At 50.9% G+C, this 17618-nt stretch overlaps 1 protein-coding gene across 2 annotated transcripts in view; it reads right to left on the reverse strand.

Moving 5' to 3' along the window:
* The window catches only part of USP34 (ubiquitin specific peptidase 34), a 2709276-nt gene that overhangs the window by 1354598 nt on the left and 1337060 nt on the right, over positions 1 to 17618 (reverse strand). For both annotated transcript variants that reach the window (XM_086927486.1, XM_086927485.1), the window contains exon 43: positions 598 to 663. In XM_086927486.1, the coding sequence (XP_086783612.1) occupies positions 598 to 663 (66 nt within the window). The remainder of the gene's footprint in view (positions 1 to 597; positions 664 to 17618) is intronic.

Here is a 17618-nt window from a genome sequence, read left to right on the forward strand (position 1 = left end):
GGAGACAGGAGTCAGTGGTTGTCATTTAAAAGACAATAACACATTCAAAGTTTGCAATCTCTAAAGTGATTAAGAGGGATATGTTCAGGAAATAATAACGGTTTTGCATAAGGTACACAAGACAATAAAAAATTGTGCCTGTGGCAAAAGCACTTTTAAAATCTGTGACAGTTGGTGATATGTGCTTAGTTAACTGAAAAATTTAGCTATGCAAATATTTTTTGAAGTTTCGTGAAAAACAAAATGGTATACTGGAGCCCCATACAGAGAGCAGCACAAATGGCTTAAGCCCCAAAATAAGTGATTTCTTGCACCTTTTCCAGAAGGACAATAATTGCATACATGTAAACCTGTATGTCAAATGTTAATATTGGAAATATTCTGTAAGTGTGTGCAAGCCATAAGACAGAGATTCTTTATATAAAAAAAAACGTTGCTGAAAGCTCTGCAACCCTATTTACACAGAGCGCTCCAGGAAATTAATTAACTCATACACCTATACGTTTACAAAGATACAGGTGCGAAATGGCATTTAAATTTCACAATATAGAAACAAATAATCATGTTAAACAGGATTTCAAAAGTGGCCGGTCTTACCATCAAATGTGTAAACATTTTTTGGAGTTCCAAAAGCGTAGTTTTATGTTTCATCTCTTCAGAATACTAAAACACATAAAACATGGTAAATCAAAGCGAAGGGATGAAGAAGAAAATTCACTGGCAGCAACATGCGAAATCTCTACTCTTAACATTTTAAAAACAAAAACAGCACTTGCACACTATGGCAATGATCTGTTTTCATTTTTACATTTGAAGGTTATAGTATCAAATAGGTTACTTACCTTTGGTAGTACCTTGTCCAGTTGAGACTATCTAACCGCAGCTTCCTTACTTAGTGAATTTCCCCAGACACCTGGCTGGATCAGGAAACTTTTGTAGCAATTTCCTCGTGTCGTTAGGCAGTGTTGTGCACTCTATGTCGAATCCGTCATGCCCCAGATGTGACGTCAGGGCCCCCATATATGCGCCACCTCTGCACCCCAACGCTAGTTTCTTTCTGATCTCGGTCTGTGCCCCCGGACGCAGAGCCATCAACATCAGATAATGCAGTGTGCAGATCTTTAGATTGCCATTTTATGTTAAAGAACAGGCAAGAATGTGGGTCAGTGAGGAATATGCAGTTAGACGGTCTCTCTACATTGGACAACCTATCTCCAAGAGAAGTAAATCTCAACTCCTCACATCAGCAGATCTCTGCAAAACTAACAGCATTTAAGTGCATATGTTGACAAATCAAAGTCATATTTGCTGTGAAGAGTGAAAACTGTCGCCTAGTAACACGTTTTGACCGCTGCAGCTTTTCCACAGGGTGAGTTTACTCTTGATTATAACTACGTCAGTGAGGAATAAAAACTCAACGGAATCAGTTTATCACAACAATCATCTAGAAAAGCCATCTTTATACCCTGTTAAGCATAACAAACTCCTCATAAATATCCAGATCTGTTAAAAGGAGGGTAAAAACTTAAATCGGGAAAGGATGCATAGAGTGTGGTTCACAATTTGCTTATGAGCTATTAATGAATGAATGAATGAAAAAACATTTATAAAGCACGTTGCTATCCTAAGGAATCCCAGCACTATCAGCGTACACGGACAGAGAGGACAGTTTGTTAGGTGGAATTTTGGAAAAGCAAGGTTTTAAGGAATTTCCTGAAGGGCATCAGATTGGGCTCCTGCCGTATGTGGAGAGGGAGCTCATTCCATAGCTTAGCAGCGTTGTAAAAGAAGAAATGCCCTCTACTTCTAGCTCTTTTTATTTTTGGAAGCACAGCGAGTGAGAAGTTAGTCGAATGGAGGCTTCTGTTAGGGCAGTAGGGGGTGATCATAGATTGACTGATTGTCTGTCCATTCCCACCGAAGGACTTTTGCGTGATACATAAAGCCTTGAATTTAATTCTCTCCATTATAGGCAGCCAATGAAGTATCTTCAGTGCCGGCTTGGCAGATTGCCGGTAGGGGGTCTGGAGGAGGTTGTAGCTTGGTGGGCTCCTAAGTAAAGGGCATTCCCATAGTCCAGGAGTTAAAGAATATGAGGATGGACCATTATCCCTCTTGCCTGGAACGGGAGTGAAGGAAGAATTTTGCGAAGCATCCTCAAAATGCCATAGCACGTAGCCGAGAGTTTCGCTAACCTGATATTCAAAATTCAGGGAGCGATCCAGCCACATGCCCAAGCTTTTCATCTGGTTCTTTGGTCCCGGAGCGGGACAAGACAGACCATAGCAGCCCTGAACTGAAGATTAGAGAGTTGCCGTGGAGCATAAGCTCCGTCTTATCTCCATTTAGTTTCAGGCATGAGAGCTCCATCCATTTGGCTACCTTCTCCAGGCAGCAACAGCCTAGGCCACCTGATGACTTTTCCGGGTGGTTTAAGGGCACCACGAGCTGTGCGTCATCAGTAACTATTTTTATGCCAAATGGACGGACTATCTCTGCCAGTGTACTCATGTAGACATTAAACAGTGTAGGACTCCGATAGGATCCCTAAGGCACACTGAAGCTGAGAGACATGCCCTGAGAAATTACATCTCCTTCGAAGACCTGAAGGACCTGTCTTCTATGAAGGATGGCAGCCAGGTGATGACACCCCCTTCACCCCAAGACTCCTGAGTCTAAGAGTCAAGATGAACAAGTTACTTACCTTCGGTAACGATATATCTGTAAGAAACAGTAGTTAGTATTAGATTCCTTACCTTAGAATATCCCCAGGCGTCAGTCTGGATCCGGAAACTTTTGCGTAGCAGTACCCCTGCGTGTCGGTAGGCGTCATCTGCAGGCGTCCGGGTGGCTCCGCGTCCGTCGTCGGCGTCGTGCGCCGTGATGACGTCGCTGGAGTATATAGACGCCGCCTCCTCGCGCTGACGTCAGTTCTTTGTACACAGCTTTTCCGCGCCAGAACACGCAGAGCCATGTGAGAACCAACACTGGTGCCATTTGAAACTAGGGCCCTGAAAGGGATGTCCTTAACCCTAGGTATCAGTTCGCAGAACGGGGAGGATGGGTGGGGCGGTAAGGAATCTAATACTAACTACTGTTTCTTACAGATATATCGTTACCAAAGGTAAGTAACTTGTTCATCTGAAAGAAACAGGTTAGTATTAGATTCCTGACCTTAGAATAGATACCCCAGCAATACCAACCCCGGTGATGGGGCTGCGAACCAATACAATCCTACACCAGAAAATCCTGGAGGACCGAACGGCCAAAGAAGCCGTCCCTCCGGACTTGACTGTCCAGGCAGTAGTGCCTCGCAAAAGTGTGCAGCGAGGCCCACGTAGCCGCCTGGCAAATGTCCTGCAAAGGGACTCCCCGGCCCAGGGCAGTAGTAGCTGCCGTGGCCCGAGTGGAATGGGCCCTCAGCCCAACAGGAGGCTCCTTCCGAGCCAAAGAGTAGCACACTTTGATGCACAGAACGACCCACCGAGAGATGGTCCGTTTATGAACCGCCCGTCCCTTCTTCGCACCCACGTAGCCAACAAACAGTTGGTCATCCACCCGGAACTGGCGTGTGCGATCCATATAAAATGAAAGCGCACGTTTTGGGTCCAGACGATGGAGCCGCTCTTCATCCTTTGAAGGATGCGGGGGCGGGAAGAAGGAAGGGAGGGTGATGGACTGCCCGATCTGAAAAGCAGAGACAACTTTGGGCAGGAAAGAAGGTCTAGTTCTCAAAACCACCTTGTCAGGATGAATGGACTGGAAAGGAGGTTTGACAAAAAGAGCCTGGAGCTCACTCACTCTCCTGGCAGAGGTGATGGCAACCAGGAAGGCCGTCTTCAAAGTCAGGAGACGGAGAGGACAGGAATGAAGTGGCTCAAAGGGAGCACACATCAAGAAGGTTAGAACCAGGTTCAAGTCCCACTGAGGCATCACAAACGGAACAGGAGGATACATGTGTGTGATGCCCTTCAAGAACCTTGTTACAATAGGGGACTTGAACAAAGAAGGTTGATCAGGCAGCCTTAGAAAGGCCGAAAGGGCAGAAAGGTAGCCCTTGATAGTGCCCAGAGCAGAGCCCTGCTGGGCAAGAGAGAGAAGAAAGAGGAGAACCTCGGAAAGAGGGGCAGAAAGAGGGTCCACAGCCTTTGCTGTGCACCATGCCACAAATCTGTTCCACCGGCAGGCATATACCGACTTTGTGGAGGGACGCCTGGCTGCCAGAATCACATCACAGACTTCAAGGGGCAAGTCAAATGGCCTCAACTGTCACCACTCGATCTCCACGCATGGAGGTGGAGGCTGGACAGGTTCGGGTGGAGGACCGTCCCCTGCTGCTGCGACAGAAGGTCCTCCTGAAGGGGCAGGCGGATCGGGGGACCGACTGACATGCTGAGTAGCTCGGGATACCAGTACCTTCGAGCCCAGTCCGGAGCCACAAGGATGACTTGGGCCCGGTCGCGCCTGATCTTCCTCAGCACTCTGGGCAGAAGTGGTATAGGCGGAAAGGCGTATAACAGACCGCAACTCCACTCGCGCCGAAAGGCGTCGCCGTGCGAGTGCTGTCTTGGAAACTCCAATGCTCAGAACTGATGACATTGCGCGTTCTCTTCTGTGGCGAATAGATCTAACCAAGGCTCTCCCCATTGCAGAAAGAGGCCTTGCGCCACGTCCGAGTTCAGACGCCATTCGTGATCCATCGAGCACCGACGGCTGAGTTCGTCCGCCCTGGCGTTCAGAGAACCTGCCAGGTGTTGAACCGTCAGAGTCACACCCTGACGTTCCAGCCATTGCCAGAGGCGCAGAGCCTCCTGGCAAAGGGTCCACAACCCCACCCCGCCCTGCTTGTTGCAGTACCACATGGCGGTGGTGTTGTCCGTGAACACCTGCACCACACTCCGGCTGACAAAGGGGAGGAATGCTTTCAGTGCCAAACGAATCGCCCGGAGCTCCAACAGGTTTATATGGAGCCGGGACTCCGCCGGAGACCAGATGCCTCATATCTCTGCCTCTCCAAAGTGGCCTCCCCAGCCCTGGAGGGACGCGTCCGTCACAACAACATGCTCCGGTTGGGGAAGGGAGAGGGATCTGCCTCTGACCCAATCGCGGTCAATAAGCCACCACTGCAGTTGTCTCGCAGTGCCCTCCGAGATCAAGACATGGTCGGACAAGTTGCCCTGATGCTGGGCCCACTGAAACTTCAGGTCCCACTGTAGAGCCCGCATCCGCCACCGGGCGTGATGCACCAGAAGGATGCAGGAAGCCATCAGCCCCAGCAGCCGCAGCGTCAACCTGACCGAAACCCGGGATAACGGCTGAAAGATGGGAATCAAAGCCTGTATATCCTGAACTCGCCGTTCCGGAGGATAGACCCGAAACTGCGCCGAGTCGAGAACCGCTCCGATGAAAAGGAGCTTTTGAGAGGGACACAGGTGTGATTTCGGCACATTGATGGAGAACCCCAGCTCGTGCAGGAGGTCTGCCGTCATCTGAAGGTGGTGGACGACTGTCCGGGGCGAGCCCGCCTTCAACAACCAGTCGTCTAGATAGGGGAAGACTGAAACCCCCAATCTGCGCAGATGGGCTGCGACCACCGCCATCACCTTTGTGAACACCCGTGGGGCACTGGTAAGGCTGAAGGGGAGCACGATAAACTGAAAGTGCTTGTGGCCTACCGTGAACCGTAGGTAACGCCGGTGGGCCGGCAGGACGGGGATGTGAAAATACGCATCCTGCAAGTCCAACGCTACCATCCAGTCTTGCGGGTCTAGAGCAGCCAAGACCTGAGCTAATGTCAACATGTTGAACTTCTCCTTCCGGAGGAAGCCGTTGACGTTCCTTAGGTCCAAGATAGGACGTAGGCCCCCTTTGTCCTTCTTGGGTACCAGAAAGTAGTGGGAATAGCAACCACGTCCTACTTCTGGCCCAGGAACGCGCTCGATGGCCCCCTTGGCCAAGAGGGCCGTAACTTCCTCCCTCAGAAGTGCCAAGTGGTCCCCCGACACACGGTGGTTCTGCGGTGGCATGGCTGGAGGAGTGGTCTCGAAGGGGAGGTAGTAGCCCCTTCGGACGAGCTGCAGCACCCACCTGTCCGATGTTATTGTGCACCAGTGGGAGAGGTGATGGCGAACCCTGCCACCCACCGGCGTCACATGGGCCTGAAAAAACGGACTAGGAGGATTTAGTGGCAGATGCTGCGGGGGGAGGTGTGGTCTGACCTCGCCGCTGTCCCTGACCGCCACCACGGCGGTTTCCACGGCCGCCACCGCGTTGATAAGTCTGTTGCGGCGTGTGGCTGGCAGCACGTGTGGGACCGCCCCTTCCTTGGCCACGAAAGGAGCGAAACGAACCCGTTTGCTGGCGCTGGGTCGAGAGACCCAAGGACTTGGCCGTGACCCTGGAGTCCTTGAAGCGCTTCAGCGCGTGGTCCGCTTTGTCGCCAAACAGGCGACTGCCATCAAACGGCATGTCCATCAATGCATTCTGGACATCTGCCGAGAAGTTGGCGGATCTCAGCCAGGCGTGGCGACGAATTGCCACCGTCGTGGACATTGCTCTGCCCAGTGAGTCGGTCGTATCAAGACCACACCTGATGGAGTATCTTGCTGCGTCTCGGCCTTCAATCATAGCCTTGCCGAGCTTAGCCCGTACCTCCGGCGGGCATTCAGGCAGCAGGTCCGCAACCGTATCCCACAGAGAGTGGGTGTAGCGGCCCAAGAGGCATGCGGTGTTGCAAGACCGCAGTCCCAGACTCAGGGACGAGAAGACCTTCTTACCATACTGGTCGTACCTCTTAGATTCCCGGTCGGGCGGGGCCGACGGGAATGCGGTCTGGGAAGTCGAGGCCTGGATCACCAGGCTCTCAGGGGTGGGATGGGTGGACAAGAACTTGGGGTCATCCGTACACGGACGGTGGCGTCTGGCCACGTTCCTATCAACAGGCGAACCTGAAGCGGGCCAGGACCACGTGCCCAAAAGAACGTCAGTTAAGGCCTCGTTGAACGGCAGCAGTGGCTCCTGTGGGCATGACTGCAGTTTGAGGACCTCAGTGAGGATGTTAGTCCTCACGGCCGCGACGGGGAGCTCAAGGTTTAAGGCCTTGGCAGCCCTCATCAACACCACTGAATAAGCTGCCCCCTCCTCCGAAGCCACCGTAGGAGGCGAGACAAAGCCAGGGTTGGGGGAGTCATCCAGACCACTGGCGTCACCCAAGTCACCCGTCCAGTCCACATTGTACTGGCACTCGCGGGTCAGAGGGTCCTCAGACCCCTCCCACTCCTCTCCGTAATCTACATCCTCACCATATTCGGAATCAACAATGTAGACCGGCTCCCCGGGGTCCACAGGCCCCATCGGGGTCGGGCTCGGCGTCGGGCGACGCCGGTTCGACTCCGCGTCCGGAGTCGGAGAGGGAATGGGGCCGGCGCCGGAGAACCGGCGCCGCGCGGGGGCGGCGCCAGGGGCAGCCCTGATGGAATCGGCGCCGGAGAGGCCGGTTGACCAGCCGGCGTCGACCCTGAAGGCCCCTGCGGCGCCGGGGCCGTAGCCGTCAGCGGCGCCGGGGCCGGACCACCCGACGGCGTCGAGGCAGGAGCACCCAAACCGCTGGGGGCCTCGGACGGGACCACAGGAGCCAACAAAGAGCTTGTCATCCAGCCAGGACTGTTGTGTGAGATTCAGGTAAAATGAGAGCACACGTTTTGGGCCCAGACGGTGGAGCTTCTCTTCCTCTCTGGAAGGGTGCGGAGGCGGAAAGAAAGTGGGCAGGTGATAGTTTGCCAAATGTTGAAGGCAGTAACAACTTTTGGCAGGAAGGAAGGACAAGTGCGGAGCACAACCTTGTCTGGATGAACAGATAGAAAAGGAGGTATACACGAAAGCGCCTGGAGCTCACTCACGTGCCTAGCGGAGAGGATGGCAACCAGGAAAGCAGTCTTTAAAGTCAGCAGACGAAGAGGAGAGTTGTGAAGCGGCTCAAAAGGAGCGCACATCAAATAAGATAGAACCAGATTCAAGTTCCACTGCGGCATCACAAACGGAATAGCAGGGAAAAGGTGAGTAATGCCTTTTGAGAAATCTACTTACGACAGGGGACTTGAAAAGAGAGGGCTTCTTGTGCTTCGTCTTACCTTACCCCGAGTGCGAAGACTTCGTCGAATGATGGTGGCGGCCCCGCGACCGGTCCCTCAACCTCCCACAGGACCGGGACCTTGAACGGAGCGGAGCTGACTCACGAGACTCAAGCAACTTTCGGGATCGCTAAGCAAAGTTTTCAGAGCCATGACCCAGCAGCCCGTCACGACGCGGGGTCGTGGTCACGCCACAGACAGTAGAGATACTTGCGGTGCGGGTCCGTCACCGACATCATGCGGGGACAAACCTCACAAGACTTGAAACCGGGCATCCCAATACACCAGGAGTCAAATGACAGTTAAAAGTCCCCAAAAACTCAGTCAAAAATTGACTGGGGATACCGCTCTCTCCGGATCTGCGCTTGCTGGCGCGGAAAAGGAAAGAACTGATGTCAGTGCACGAGGGCGACCTCTAAGTAGCTGCTGCGATGTCATTACTGTGATCACGACGCCTACAACGGACGCGGAGCCGCACAACACCACCTTCCAACGCACAAGGGTACTGCTGACGAAAATTTCCGGTTCCAGTCGGACGCCTGGGGTAATTCTAAGGTAAGGAATCTATCACTAACGTGTCTCTTTCAGTTCTAAGAGGCAAGTAAGTGGTCATGTGTATCCTTTATGTGGACAGATTTGTTTTCTATATGGATTTAATGTTTAGTATATTAAATCAAAGAAAATAGTTTTCTGTACAGCAGACGTGTTAAACGTGTGTATTTAAAGGTGCTCTCTTATGTGATAAAGACAAAAATGGCATCTCAGTGAATTAAAATATTTGCCCAGGATCACATATTTTGAAACCAGTTTATGGGTCAAGAGCATTATAATTAGGAAGAGTAGATTAATTAAGTTACTAGACCTGCAGGTCTAGTACTATTTTTAGGATTTTTCGAGGCCTGCTTGGGAGGATAAGATGTCTGCTGTCTCTGTGCTGGTTTAGCGAATTCTTTGACCATGGCAAAAGTTTATTTGCTACAGAGTGCATTGGCATTGATCCGTTATTGTAGGGCCGCTTTCTTTGTTGTTCTAAAGAGGTGGTGGTGTGCAGTAATATCGGTTTTAAAGGCTCAGCTGTCTTCTGGGGTCTTGCTGCTCCTGCATCTCTTCTCAAGACGTTCACAGGTGCGTGCTGACTCATGAAGGGCTGTAGAGTGCCAGTTGGATCCCTAATTCCCAAGCCTGGCAAAGACCATCTCCACTGTGTTAACTACCACCCCATTTCGCTACTTAATTGCAATGTGAAAATACTAGCCAAAGTATTGGCCACCAGATTGGGCCGGGTGATTGGATTACTGATACATAATAAGCAGGTGGGGTTTGTGCTCTACCGCTCTTGCCGCAGCCACTTCTGTACCCTAGCACATGTCATCTGGTCCTCCAAGTTGGCCCGAAATGAGCGCTTGGTGTCTTAACTCGACACAGAGGACACCTTTGACTGGGTCGAATGGTTCTATCTTTTCCGCACCATGGCTCGCTTATGTATTGGATCCAAGTTTATCCAGATTGTCTGATGCTCTACCAATCTCCTGTGGCCAAGATCATCTGTAACTGCCTTCTCTCTGATCCTGTCTCCATCACCCATGGCTCCAGGCAGGGTTGCCCACTGTCACCTCTCCTTTTCCTCCTGTCACTTGATACCCAGGATGTGGCGATTAGATCTCCGGCCCACAATTCAGGGATCCACATAAGAGTGGGGAGCTTAAACTTCTGCTATAAGCGAACAATAGAACAATATCCTCCTGACACAGACGGACCTGGGGGTATCGTTTCCAGCCACTATGGAACTTTTGGACTCCTTTGCCTACTTTTCCAAGTTATAGGATCACCTGGGCCAAGATGGAGGCAATGGCGTTGACCAATCCTCTTTGGCCCGCTTACCAGTGGCATGGCTACAGAATGAATTCTGCAACCTGTGGGTCACTACACAGGGATTTTCACACTTTAGTGCAGGATAATCTTTGCCCGCTTCTGTGCTCGTTGAAAATGGACTTTACTAAATGGTCCGCCTGCCACCTACCCCTGTAGGGCAGGGTCTCGACAGTCAAAATAGTGATGGCCCATGGTTTAATTATTCGTTTGGCATGCTCTTGTTTCACCTTCCAGCTGGCCTTCTCTCCCTAGTCCACAAATAGGTCTAGGGCTCTCTGCCCTCGAGGCTTGCTCCTGCTAATCTCTATGCTGCCACATCCTCCAGAGAGCTTCAGCTTCTTCACTTTCAGTCCAATTATAGGGCCCACCAGTTGTCTCAGAATGCGTATCACCTTCTTCGGCACAGCGAACTTACTTTGTGGGTCAAGATTGAGCGTAGCCTTCATAATGTCCCCCCACCCCCTTCCCAGCCTCTTGGTGCTTTATGCGGGGCCACAGGCATCACGTGATCCACATAAACCCATTTTTATGGCAATGAATGTGGTCTGGAAGTCTACTCCTGCTCTTTTGATGGACAGCAGCTTCTTACACCTGAAGGCACCCGTATGCCAGAATGGCTCCATCATGATCGACCGCCTACTATTGTCTGAGCAGGAATCGCAGATATCCATCTTCTAACAAAGGATACCCTTCGGTCTTTTTTCGCTACCTTCAGCTCTGACACTGACTTCAATTGCAGTTACACGCTGGGTTCTTCCCCCACCCCCCTATCTTTTGCCACACATCCCTGGGGCTCTGACAAAACACTGGTCTCTGGACTTTATGGCCTTCAGCTATCTAAACTCTTCTCTACCTCTCTTGAACGCATGCTTCGGATTAGCTGGCAGAAACATTTTCACATTGACTATTCCTCAGAATGTTAGTCTCTCCTACTGGCGTCCCACAATAAGGGGCCACAGGAGGCAAGAATTAAGTTTTGCTACTTCACAATCGTGAAAGACTGCCACTGGTCACCAGCTAGGCTCCACAGGGCATGGCTGACGCCTTTATCGGACTGCTGAAAAGGCCAGATCCCAAACTGACATTCTTCATATCCTCTGGTCCTGCCCAGCACTTGCACTGTTCTAGGCTGGAGTTGATTGTTCTTGTGAGATACACTTGGCAAAGCCACCCATCTTCAGGGTCGCCGGCAATCCTCCATGACATGCAGGGCCTATTGGAACTTACCTCCCGCAATGTTCGCTGGGTGGCCTCCTAACTGACTGCTGCTAAGGTATGCTTCCTCAGCCTGTGGTCCACCCGACTGCTCCTCCCCAGGAGAACAGACTTGAAAGCATGGCGACCAATGAGGCACATGAATGACTGATTTACCGTCTGACTGACCAGGAGCACCTGTTTATTGACATTTGGGGTCCCCTCCACCGTGGGACAGCATTAGGGGTTACCAACGCCACCGACCACGGCCCATTGGACGATTATGCGTCATTATTTCTTTCTCCTGTCTATCTGTCTGTTGGGGTTTGTCTGTTTGTATGTCTACTGATCTGGGTCGGCCTAGATTCTCCACCTCCCCTTTACTGGCCGCTCTCCTGCTTCCGCCTTGCAACCAGCCATCTGGATGGCCCTGCCACCCTGTCGCCCCTTTCTTGCCCTCTCCTACCCCTGCACTGCTGTCTTTTACCTGTGAAAGTCCCTGTCTGGGGTGTGTCTTTCTTTATACCTGAATGACCTTCCTCTTCTTGTTTGCCTCTTTTCATCCCTACGGGTAAGCCTACTCATCCCGAGCCTTATACGACCTGCTCAAATTTGCCATTCCTGCATATTACCCTTTGGTTATTGTCTTGGGTACTCCCTGTAATACTTCATAACGCTCCCGGCCACAATGACTGTATTGTACCCACTGATGGTGTTCGATATTCTCATAGCTGGTTTGGATAGATGTTTCTCTTTTGCATACAACTTTGTACCTGTATACTGTTTTGTATGCGTTTCCTGTCTTAAAACCCAATAAAAAGATTTAAACCAAAAGAAAAAAACACAGTTGTACAAAAGCATCTCTCAAAGCTTGAAGTATTTTTGCAGATATTAATGTTTCACATATAATTGGTTGTAGTGCTCGAAAAGTGTGCATATACAAAACTAAACACAGGGGCGGCCTTAGGCATGCCCAAGCTGTGCACCTGCACAGGGCTGCCAAACCCCAGGGGCCGCCACACCAATATATATCCTTAATATAATAATCCTCTGAGGATGTATATATATTTGCGTGGCGGCCCCTGGCAGGTATTTGGCGGCCTCCGGCTCTGTTCCACTTTGAAACACCCTGACACCCCCCCTCTTCACTGGCCCCCGTGCCTGCGTTCCTCCGGGGGTCCCCTACCTACGCTCCCTGACCCAGGGCCGCCATGAGCCTAGAGCCGCCCCTGCTAATCATAAATCACATATGTAAAGAAAAAGTTTGCTAGAACATTAACAAATAGACAGGATCAATCATTGTAATTCCCAGGTTTCTATGTCCTAACAAACCATGTTACAACCGTGGGTGTGTCACTGACGTTTCAACTCTATAGTCACTTTATGTGTTACATCAGGATAAGTGCCATCTGTCTAAAAGCACAAGTTACTTACTACTTGTGTAATGATATATCTGTAAGAGACATTAGTTAGTGATAGATTCCTTACCTTAGAATATCCCCAGGCGTCCGACTGGATCTGGAAAGTTTTCGCTAGCAGTACCTCTGTGCGTCAGTAGGTGATGTTGTGAGGCTCCATGTCCATCGCTGGTGTCGTAAGCGCCTAGATGACGACACGGAGACTACTTAGGTGCCACCCATGCACGCTGACGTCAGTTCTGCACACAACTTTCCGCGTCAGGAACGCAGACCCACGCAAGAAACTGACCACTGGTGCCAAGAAACTAGGGGCCTGAAAGGCATGTCCTTAACCCTAGAAATCCGTTCGCAGAACAGGGAGGATGGGTGGGGCGGTAAGGAATCGATCACCAACTAATGTCTCTTACAGATATATAGTTACACAAGTAGGAACTTGTACATCTGAAAGAGAAATGTTAGTGATAGATTCCTTACCTTAGAATAGATACCCCAGCAATACCAACCCCGGTGGTGGGCCTGCGAACAAGATTACACCAGAAAGTCACGGAGAACAGACCGACCAAAGTAGCCGTCTCTCCAAACTGGACTGTCAAGGCAGTAATGCTTGGTAAACGTGTGCAGCGAGGCCCACGTAGCTGCCTGACAAATGCCCTGCAAGGGAACGCTGTATCCCAAGGAAGTAGTGGCTGCTGTTGCCCTGGTGAAATGGGCACGCAGCCCCACAGGAGGCTTCTTCTTAGCCAACAAGTAACGGGCGTTGATGCATAGAACGACCCACCGAGACATGTTCCGTTTGTGCACGGCCCAACCTTTTTTGGCACCCACGTAGCAAACAAAGAGCTGCCATCCACCTGGACCTGTTGTGTGCGCTTCAGCTAGAACAAGAGGCACATTTTGGGTCCAGACGGTGGAGCCTCTCTTCCTCTTTTGAAGGATACAGAGGCAGAAAGAAGGTGGGCAAAGTGATGGTCTGCCCGATGAGGAAGGGCGTGACAACCTTTGGCAAGAAGGAAGGACGGGCCCTTAAAACCACTTTGTCCGGATGAACAGAAAGGAAAGGAGGTTTAGAAGAAAGAGCCTGGAGCTCACTCACTCTTCTGGCAGAGGTGATAGCTACCAGGAAAGCCGTCTTCCAGTAAGAAGTCGCAAAGGACAGTTATGAAGGGTCTCGAAGGGAGCGCACATCAGAAATGTCAAGACATGGTTTAAGTCCCATTGAGGCATGATGAACGGTACGGGAGGAAATGTGTGCGTAATGCCTTTCAGAAAACGGTTAACAACCGGGGACTTAACAAAAAAAAGCTGATCTGGAAGTCGTACAAAGGCGGAGATGGCACAAAGATAACCTTTGATAGTGCCCAGAGCAGAGCCCTGCTGAGCCAAGGAAAGAAGGAACAGAAGCAATTCGGATAGAGGGGCAGAAAGGGGATCCATAGACTTATCTGAGCACCATGCCACAAACTTGTTCCACCAGCAGGAGTATACCATTTTCGTGGAGGGACGCCTGGCTGCCAGAATGACATTACAGACTCAGGGAGGAAGATCAAAAGGTGTCAACTGTCGCCGCTCAATCTCCACGCATGGAGGTGGAGGCTGGACAGGTTTCGGGTTGAGGACCGTCCCCTGCTGCTGCGACAGAAGATCCTCCCGAAGAGGCAGTCGGATCGGAGGATCGATCGCCATGTCGAGTAGCTTGGGATACCAGTATCTTCATGCCCAGTCCGTAGCCACAAGGATGACTTGGGCCCGGTCGCGCCTGATCTTTTTCAGCACTCTGGGCAGAAGTGGTATAGACGGAAAGGCGTACAACAGACCGCAGCTCCACTCGCGATGAAAAGCGTCGCCGAGCGAGTGCCGCCTTGAAAAATCCAACTCTCAGAACTGATGACATTGCACGTTCTCTTTGTTGACAAATAGATCTAAGAAAAACCAAAGGTGGTGATGGACGGGAGCCTTGACAATACAAACACTCACCCCCAGTCAACTGATCTGGGTTTAATTCATCACCGTTCTTTAGCTCACTCCGTCACTCCAGTTCAGACATGGCCATATGCAAATCAGTCTGACCCTGTGCCTCATGGGAACAGTCCAGCCAAACTGCCAAGCCATGTCTTCCCTGAACCGGAATCAAGCTTCCCAGGACCGGTTTCTGGCATTACAGCCGTATTCAGCCGGGCTTGCTTAACTCCAGTGGCAAAGTGAGCAAGGGACTCACATCTGAGCATACCCTGCCAACTTAGGGCGAACAAAGAAAAACCAAAGGTGGTGATGGACGGAGCGTTTAAAAATACTAACACTCACCCCCAGTCAACTGATCTGGGTTTAATCCATCACCGTTCTTTAGCTCACTCCGCCACCCCAGTTCAGACATGGCCATATGCAAATCAGTCTGACCCTGTGCCTCATGGGAACAGTCCAGCACTAACTGCCAAGCCATGTCTTCCCTGGACCGGAATCAAGCTTCCCAGGACCGGTTTCTGGCATTACAGCCGTCTTCAGCCGGGCTTGCTTGACTCCAGTGGCAAAGTTATGTTATGTTATGTTATTTGAGTTCTTCTATAGCGCAACGGCTACTCCAGTAGGAGTGTCCCGGCGCTTTAGCGAAGAGGTCCTTTAAGAAGAGAAAACATAACTGCAGAATAAAAGGAACAACGAAGTTAACTGGTAAACAGCCAGGTTTTTAATGCCTTTCTGAACGACATCAGACTAGGGGCCTGTCTGAGAGAAATGGGAAGCTCATTCCAGGCGCGCGGGGCCAGGTAATGAAAAGAGCGCCCCCCTTGTCTGGTTCGCTTGATGGACGGAACAACCATTTTAGACAAGGAGGCAGATCGCAAAGTTCTGCTCGGCTTGTAAAGAGCAAGGCGTTTCCTAATGTACCTAGGGCCTGAGTCATGAAGGGCCATGTAGGTCAGCGTCAGGCTTTTAAAGAGAGCCCTCTTGGCTATAGGAAGCCAGTGCAGTTACTTCAACAAGTCAGAAGCACTAGCTCGTCTAGGGAGTCCATAAATAGCCCTGGCAGCTGAATTTTGGACTACTTGAAGTCTCCTCACGAGATATTTAGGGAGTCCTAGATAGAGGGCATTTGCATAGTCCAATCGCGACCCGACAAGTGCTTGGACAATGACCCTTCGATGGTTCATAGAAATCAAGGGGAGGAATTTCCTGAGCATCCGCAGGATCCCGAAACATTTCCCCGAAAGACAGGATATTTGAGGCACAAAGGTTAACTCATTGTCAACAATGATACCTAGATTTTTAGCCTTGGTACTTGCATTAACCGGTGGAAACAGGTCTTGTGGCCACCAACTTTTCCAGTTTGGTTCAGAGACACATCCAAAAAAAAGCAGCTCCGATTTATCGGAGTTGCATTTTAAGCCGTGTCTTTTGAACCAATCAAAGACTGCTTCTAGGCAGCCTCTGATGCGGATCCCATCGAACACCTCATTCTTGTCGTATGTGAACAAGAGCTGGGTGTCGTCAGCGTAAGACACGATCTGAGCGCCGAACGACTCCGCAACCTCTGCAAGGGGGGCCAGAAAGATGTTAAAGAGCAGGGGGCTAAGGATAGACCCCTGAGGGACCCCCACTTCCAGAGTTGCCATAGCTGCTGAGTGAGGTGGCGCCCAGATCGTTTGTCGACGGCTAGCTAGAAATGATTTGAGCCAGTTCCACACCGTCCCCCGGAGACCACAATCCCAGAGTCGAATTAGGAGGGTATCATGGGGAACGGTGTCGAACGCCGCCGACAGGTCCAACATGACCAACATGGCCTTTCCTCCAGTATCCAAGACCTCTCTGATGGCAGTGGTGACTTCAAGTAGCGCGGTCTCTGTGCTGCCATTCGCACGAAACCCAGATTGAGTGGGGTGCAACAGATTGTTATTCTCGATGAAGTCAGAGATAGATCTGTGCACATGTCTTTCCGCCACCTTTGCCAGAGCAGGGAGGAGAGAAATAGGCCTGTAGTTGGCATGTATGATGGGATCCAAAGCTGTTTTTTTTATGAGTGGAAGGATGAGAGCACTCTTCCAAGCCTGAGGGACTACGCCAGAAGACAATGAGGAATTAAGAATGGAATTGATGGGGCCATTTAGCACAGGGGCTATTTTGTTAAGGCAAGAGACCGGGCAAGGATCTAGAGGAGAGCCCGACTTCAAGCTTGTCAGATGGTCTAATGAGGCAGCAAGGCTCAGCTGCGGGAATTCCCAGAGGGTGGGTTGTGAAGAGGAGAGGGCACCAAGAGCAGCATCCTGAGGCTGTTTTGAGTAAATGGCAAGAGAGGCTTGAATAGATGTTATTTTATCTACAAAATAATGTGCCAGTTCAGTCAGCCAAGGTTCTGAGTGAGACTGAGCAGAGATGCCTAGGGACGGCGAGCAAGGGACTCACGTCTGAGCATACCAAATTAGGGCGAACAAAGAAAAACCAAAGGTGGTGATGGACGGAGCGTTTAAAAATACAAACATTCACCCCCAGTCAACTGATCTGGGTTTAATCCATCACCGTTCTTTAGCTCACTCCGCCACCCTAGTTCAGACATGGCCATATGCAAATCAGTCTGACCCTGTGCCTCATGGGAACAGTCCAGCCCGAACTGCCAGGCCATGTCTTCCCTGGACCAGAATCAAGCTTCCCAAACCGGTTTCTGGCATTACAGCCGTCTTCAGCCGGGCTTGCTTGACTCCATGGCTCTCCCCACTGCTGAAAGAGACCTTAAGCCACGTGTGAGTTCAGACGCCATTCATGATCCATCATGCACCGGACCGGAGTTTGTCTGTCCTGGCGTTCATAGCACCTGCCAGGTGTTGAACCACCAAGGTAATGCTTTAATGTTCCAGCCATGTCCAGAGACACAGAGCCTCCTGAAATAGGGTCCACGACCCCACCCCGCCGTGCTTGTTGCTGTACCACATGGCGGTGGTGTTGTCTGTGAACACCTGCGCTACTCTCCCCTTGACAGAGGAAAGGAAGGCCTTCAGTGCAAGTAGTATTGCCCGGAGCT

The sequence above is a fragment of the Lissotriton vulgaris genome, chromosome 6 (assembly GCF_964263255.1).
Source record: "Lissotriton vulgaris chromosome 6, aLisVul1.2, whole genome shotgun sequence".
Taxonomy (NCBI): Eukaryota; Metazoa; Chordata; class Amphibia; order Caudata; family Salamandridae; genus Lissotriton; species Lissotriton vulgaris.